At 40.0% G+C, this 7097-nt stretch overlaps 1 protein-coding gene and 1 long non-coding RNA gene across 2 annotated transcripts; both read right to left on the bottom strand.

Moving 5' to 3' along the window:
- Positions 1-276: 276 nt before the first annotated feature.
- On the bottom strand, positions 277-998 carry LOC109199316 (low affinity immunoglobulin gamma Fc region receptor II-like; the record flags this gene model as incomplete). Its single annotated transcript, XM_025905155.1, has 2 exons — positions 277-552; positions 632-998. Coding segments are annotated over 2 exons (636 nt in total), but the record flags the coding sequence as incomplete, so codon positions are not given.
- A 4187-nt stretch (positions 999-5185) lies between these two features.
- LOC102080736 (uncharacterized) lies at positions 5186-5957 on the bottom strand. The gene is made up of 3 exons (XR_267064.4): positions 5868-5957; positions 5486-5635; positions 5186-5402 (listed from the first exon to the last, which is right to left on the bottom strand). It is a non-coding gene; the product is annotated as an uncharacterized LOC102080736 (long non-coding RNA).
- Between the last annotated feature and the right edge of the window lie 1140 nt (positions 5958-7097).

The following is a 7097-nucleotide window of genomic DNA, read 5'->3' as shown; positions in this document are numbered from 1 at the left end:
GAATTAATCATCAGCATATTGATTGATCAGTGTTACCTTTGGCTCTGTGTTGATATAAAGACACCAAGAGGAGAGTGGAGATCAAATATGGACAGAATACCACCAGGTGGAGGACGAGTCTGAAATTAGGATGGCAGAGGAAGCAGCCAGGGGTTGGAGCTGTCGTGGTGGACAGTGATGTGGATGTGAGCAAAGCTGTTGTGGTGGGTGAAGCCATCGGTATAGGTTTATCTGAAGAGAAAATCCTAGTTGTTAGTGTGAATGTGTGCATGAAATTAGAGGTTTAATCAGAGTGAAGCTCCTCACCTGTGACAGTGATCCAGCTGGATGGAGACTCTCCATGACCGCTGATGTCACACTTGTAGAGGCCTTCATCAGACCTGGAAACATGCTGGATGGTCATGTGACCTGTAGGCTGCTTCCTGATGAGGGAGCCATCTTTATAGAAAGCAGCTGGGAGGTTGGAGGGAGTGGTCTTTGTTTTACAGAGCAGAGTGACGTCATCTCCCTCCATCACAGGGAGGACAGGACTCTGCAGGATCACTGATCCACCTCAACACAGAGACAAACTACAGCATTTCATCCATTTACACACAGCTTCATCAACACTAACTCCACACACTCAGCTTACCAGTGACTGTCAGGTTAACCATGTTACTGATGGGACCCTCTCTGGACTCACACCAGTAAACTCCACTGTCCCATGGGTAGATGTAGTTTATGTCACAGGAAGAACCAGCACCTTCTCCCCACCCATCTCCACACTGAGTCCTCTGTTGTTTGCTTGTGTTTCTCCTCAGAGTCCATCCAGCAGAGCTGTCGTCCTCCTCACAGCTCAGAGACACAAAGTCTCCATTAAAGAACTGAGAGCTGCTGGGACTCACAGTCAGACGAGCTGTGAGGAAAGGGGGAGAATATATAATATTTGCGTGTGATTTGCTTGATTGAATCAATACACGAGTACTTGAACCTGTGGCCCATGATGGCGAAGCTGAAACACATTACAGAACAAAGCCAAGTTCACAAATTTATTGACTCTGAAATTCTGAAAATCTCCTGTTCATGTCAGTAAATGAATGAGCGTCTTAACTTTCCTTTTTTAGGGAGATTTGAAATTTGGGCAAAAGAAAGCAATGTGGTGCAGACAAGGCAGGAAAAGTCATGTTTCTCAGTAAAATTGAATATTCAGACAAACTGAATAACTGGAATGTTTATCCTTTTTTTTCTATGTTCGTTTTTTTAAGAGTTAGCATTTACTGCTGTTACATTTTCATATATTTTCATATCAAATACAAGTTAAGTCCGTCTGTACATCCAATTCATGCTGCTTATCTGGGTTGCTGGGGAAACACTCTCAGCTGAAATTTCCCAGGGACATCAACATGTTCCTGAGGCAGCCTAGAGGTGCCCTGCAACATCCAGAGCCTTCAGGAGCTCAGGGTGAATCTCATCAACCCCAGTCAAGGTTAGCAGCTTTCCACCAACACTGTAAACAATGTTTGTAGAATACTGCTTCCCTCTCCTGCATCATCTGACAATATGCCAGAATCGCTTTGACGCTGACCAAAAGTCACGTTTCATTGTCCCACTGAACTCTTATACCTAAGTTTTTACAAAGCCGCACTCCGCTTGTCCCGCCAGCATCTGTTATCTCCTTCTGGAGTCCCACAGACTAAACAACCCTGGTTAAGACTCCTCCTGCATGACGGCTCCCTTCAGCTCCAGTGTCCATCATCTGGTTATGGGACTACTGCAGAGACAGGTGCCAACAACCTTGCAGGATTCTCAGCAATAGAGGTGCAGGACATTGTCCACTCTGGCTCAGTTCCCCCAGCCTCCATTATTAAGCAATCAAACCAATGCTGGAGGTGGGAGTTGAAATTTTGTGGAGTAAGGTCTCTCCCGGATGTTCCCAGTGCACCCTCAGAACAATAGAGTGCCTGGATGGAGAATTATCCAGCACCCCATCAAGGATACAAGTTAACCCTTTAAGATCTACCATAGAACCAAGTCTGCCAGAGCTTATATTATATTTTTACATGCTGTAGTGCCATTTTTGGGAGCATTTCAAGTTGCTATACATCAATACAACCATAATAGCCCAAATTTTAATAATATGTATGCATTAAGTGCATAGTTATTACATAAATTGCAAAAAAGTGCAATAAACTACAAGAAAAAATTGAAAATCGTTTTTGTTTTTTTAACATGTATTTCTAGTTAGAGAAATTTAAGAGGTTTATCCCTCAAAACTGTAAATACAAAAAAGTTGCACAAAATAGTTTCCCACCACAGGAAATTTGTTTTGAGTGTCTTCATAGTTTTATTTTTGAAATACACCAATTTTTATATACTGCAGGAAAAACGAAAATAAATATTATAATGCAAATTTGAAAAACAAACAAACAGCATATGCATCAAAATAAACTATTTCCAGCAGTGCAATTTGAGTTCTAAGCATCCCAGAAACGACACAGAAAGTCATAAAGTCAAAGATAACTTTTAAAAACACCAGTATAGGCTTATAGGGCTCTGAAGGTAAAAAAACCCCAAAAACAACTACATTTCCGCGAAAATGATGTCACTTCCGGTTTCAGGCAGGTAATGGAGGACATGCGATAGGTCGTGCTGATGTCTATTCCAACGTAGGAAGTGTTATGAACAGCTGATCAGATCGGCAAAGCGTGTTTCTGGAATATTAAGTTTTTGTTGCTGCAAGCGCTTTTTATGCAGTTTTTGCAAAGTTATATGTGGAAGGAAACCGTGACCTAGGACAATATGAGGGGCCGTACAAGCCAAAATTCATTCTTTCACTCTCACACACATACATTCTTCTTTCACACACATATATTTTCACTCTCACACACATATATTTTCACTCTCACACACATATATTTTCACTCTCACACACATACATTCTTCTTTCACACACATATATTTTCACTCTCACACACATACATTCTTCTTTCACACACATATATTTTCACTCTCACATACATATATTTTCACTCTCACACACATATATTTTCACTCTCACACACATATATTTTCACTCTCACACACATATATTTTCACTCTCACACACATACATTCTTCTTTCACACACATATATTTTCACTCTCACACACATACATTCTTCTTTCACACACATATATTTTCACTCTCACACACATACATTCTTCTTTCACACACATATATTTTCACTCTCACACACATATATTTTCACTCTCACACACATACATTCTTCTTTCACACACATATATTTTCACTCTCACATACATATATTTTCACTCTCACACACATATATTTTCACTCTCACACACATATATTTTCACTCTCACACACATACATTCTTCTTTCACACACATATATTTTCACTCTCACACACATACATTCTTCTTTCACACACATATATTCTTCTTTCACACACATATATTTTCACTCTCACACACATACATTCTTCTTTCACACACATATATTTTCACTCTCACACACATATATTTTCACTCTCACACACATACATTCTTCTTTCACACACATATATTTTCACTCTCACACACATATATTTTCACTCTCACACACATATATTTTCACTCTCACACACATACATTCTTCTTTCACACACATATATTTTCACTCTCACACACATACATTCTTCTTTCACACACATATATATTTTCACTCTAACATACATACATTTTCATTTATGCATTCCTACATTTTGCTCTCACTTACATGCATTCAGTATGCATTTAATCTCACAAATAATATATGTATGTAAGCAGAGAATGCATACATGTCAGAAGAAAATATATGTATGCAAGAGAATAATGTATGTGAATGAAAGAGTATAGTGGAAACGGAAGGAGTTTAATGGAAACGGAAGGCTGGGTGTCTGTACCGCTGTGATTGGCTGAGAAGCACGCGCGGGTCACTTTCAAGTGTCTGACAGCATGGAGGGGGGAGAAGAAACTCGAGTTCTTCAGCAAGCTATCGGGGTGTTAAGAAATATTTTATCATCTCCTGAAACGGTCACATCGTTGTCCTCGTCACTTGATCGAGATGGGACGGGCTCAACTTTTTTTTTAACGTGCGCTCAAATTTTTTTTAGGTGCGCTCAGAATAGTGGGACAAAAATAAGGCCATAGGTAACAGGCATCTCCGAAAATGTTAGAGCACTTATGGAAATATGTGATGTCTTGATGAATCAACCAGATATTTGAAGTTTACACAGCACCATTCTTGCATGAAAATATCTTAAAAGTTTATTTTGTGACCTATGGCGTTATTTTTGTGCCACAAAACCAGCCAATCACAGACTTGGATGCAAAAATATCTGATTGGCTCTTCTGGTCTCCAATCAGCTCGAAATGACGAAATGCAATATCTCAGAATCCATTTCGTCCAAAACTCAAACGAGGCAGTGGCAGAGAAGCACAGAGTGGCGGAGTTTGAAATATTACTCTTTCTGGGTTACTGTGGCGTTATTTTGTGCCACTATTCTGAGCGCACGTAAAAAAAAAAGTTGAGCCCGTCCCATCTCGATCAAGTGACGAGGACAACGATGTGACCGTTTCAGGAGATGATAAAATATTTCTTAACACCCCGATAGCTTGCTGAAGAACTCGAGTTTCTTCTCCCCCCTCCATGCTGTCAGACACTTGAAAGTGACCCGCGCGTGCTTCTCAGCCAATCACAGCGGTACAGACACCCAGCCTTCCGTTTTCATTAAACTCCTTCCGTTTCCACTATACTCTTTCATTCACATACATTATTCTCTTGCATACATATATTTTCTTCTGACATGTATGCATTCTCTGCTTACATACATATATTATTTGTGAGATTAAATGCATATTGAATGCATGTAAATGAGAGCAAAATGTAGGAATGCATAAATGAAAATGTATGTATGTGAGAGTGAAAATATATGTATGTGAGAGTGAAAATATATGTATGTGAGAGTGAAAATATATATGCGTGTGAGAGAAGAATGTATGTGTGTGAGAGTGAAAGAATGAATTTTGGCTTGTACGGCCCCTCATAGGACAAGCTGATGGCATAAGAAGTACAACTTCTCCGGTTTCATATGCAAAAAACATTATTGCGCTAGCTTACGTGGTTGCAGTGCTACCGGGATTTTAAAATAGTTACGCAAAATGGAGCGTGCCCGCTCCGACCGGTTTTAAAGGGTTAAGTCACTTATTTAAATAAAACATAAATCATGTAGACAGTCAGTGAGTGTGATAAGAGTGAGATAACACTGATCTGATTTTATACATTTTCTTTCACCATGATCTTAATAGCCTCTTGCAGGCTCTTGAGAGTGAGTCAGGTTTACAGTGTGACAGAAGAAGGTTACTGACCTTGGTTTGTGGTGCAGCTCAGCAGTGAGATCAGAACTAAAGAGAAATTAAACAAAGGTTAGTTCAGAGTTTACGTTCAACAAGACAGCAGAGGCATGAAAAACACAGAGTGAACTTACAGAGCAGACACAGCAGAGACGTTTCCTCCATCCTGCTGCTCAGTGATATCAGACCAACACTGATATCAGCTCACAGTAAAACCCTCGTCTTCGTCCTTCTCCTTTTCATCTTCCTCTTTCTCTTTGACTGTGTCTCAAGAGTCGTGGCTTCTTCTCCACCGAACACCATGAGAAAGTTTCAGTTTTTGGTTGAAACAAACCAGAAAGAAAATTTAAGTGCTGAAACTGAAAGACTTGGATTGAAGCAAAATCTACAACTGACAGCAGTTTTGTTTACAACGTCTTATCAACCACCCCATTTTTCCAATTAAAATAAATAAATTTATATTATTTAGGTTGATAGAGGCAAGTATTTCATTCTTTTCTGTATCTGATAACTGACCTGCTCTCAGTACCAAGAGGTTCCAGCTTCTCTGTGTTTTAATCTCTGACACGTGGACAGAAACCGTGTGAATGCACGAGATCAGACCACATGTCTTACTCTGGCTGAGGTGCTGCTATGAGATCTCTTCTTTCTGCTCTCACACTACCAGATATTTTTTTGCAAATCCTCAAAACATTAACTCTGCATGCATAACAAGGTTAATATGACTGAAATCCAGCTGAATGTGTCTGAGAGAAACTACATCACACACAGAGCATGTGTAACTGTACACCAGAGTCAGTGAGTATCTCCCCATAATGTTCAGGTAAGACGGTGTGACATGGGTCTCTTTATAGCTGAAACAAAAATGGTTATAAATCAGTTATTTGTTGACTTTTAAAGGACGTTTCCTGCTTAAAGGTCACACAGAGCTGATAGAAAACATGGACTGTATTACTGAACCTCAGCAATAACTTAAAGTTCTTTGTGTTGTCTTATTTTGATTGTGTTGATGTCATTTCATTTGAAACATTTAAGGTCTTCACTTCCAAAGCTGTGAAATAAAAAATAAAAATAGCTGTGATGTCAGTAAGTACACTCCCGTTCCAATTGTAGAACAGTTGTGCTGCGTTTTTAGGAAGTCCGGACTCCCGTGTGAACTTACGAAGTCTGGACTAGTGAAAAGGTGAGTACGGACTCATGTACATGACTATTGAGATACAGCCTAACAGTCTGCAGTCTAACCTCAGCAAACCCCAGCTAACAATGTTAGCTCGGTGCTGAGCATTCATCATTAATAGTAATAAAAATCAAACAGCAATAGAACATCGAAGATGCTGAAGTTTCGCCCATCCCATTCTACTTATGAAGTGGTGTCGGAAATGGATTCCTGCCCGTGCACTGCTGGCTCTGGGTCCATTGTGTAACTGACGCCACCAACATTAACAGGACACTTACATTAGAGCCTTTATTGCTTGTTTTGTTTGGATTTCCAGTAATCAGAATCAGAGAAACTGTATTAATCCCAGATGGAAATTGAGTCTAAAAAGAATTTTAAAAAAAGAAAAAAGAAAGAGCCACGCGTTGTTTTTGAACATGGGCTGGCCGCTCTCAGCCATGTGATATATGACTACATACATACTCAGCCAGCTGAGCTAAACCTGCGCCCAACTGCATTTAATCACCAGAAGGGAGAACTGCCTCCCTCTTCGGGCCTTGGGGTGCAGGTGTGTCACCAGGGTGCAGGGG

The sequence above is a fragment of the Oreochromis niloticus genome, linkage group LG3, assembly GCF_001858045.2.
Source record: "Oreochromis niloticus isolate F11D_XX linkage group LG3, O_niloticus_UMD_NMBU, whole genome shotgun sequence".
Lineage (NCBI taxonomy): Eukaryota > Metazoa > Chordata > Actinopteri > Cichliformes > Cichlidae > Oreochromis > Oreochromis niloticus.
The sequence above is the reverse complement of the archived record's forward strand: the minus strand, read 5'-3'. Positions and strand labels throughout refer to the sequence as shown.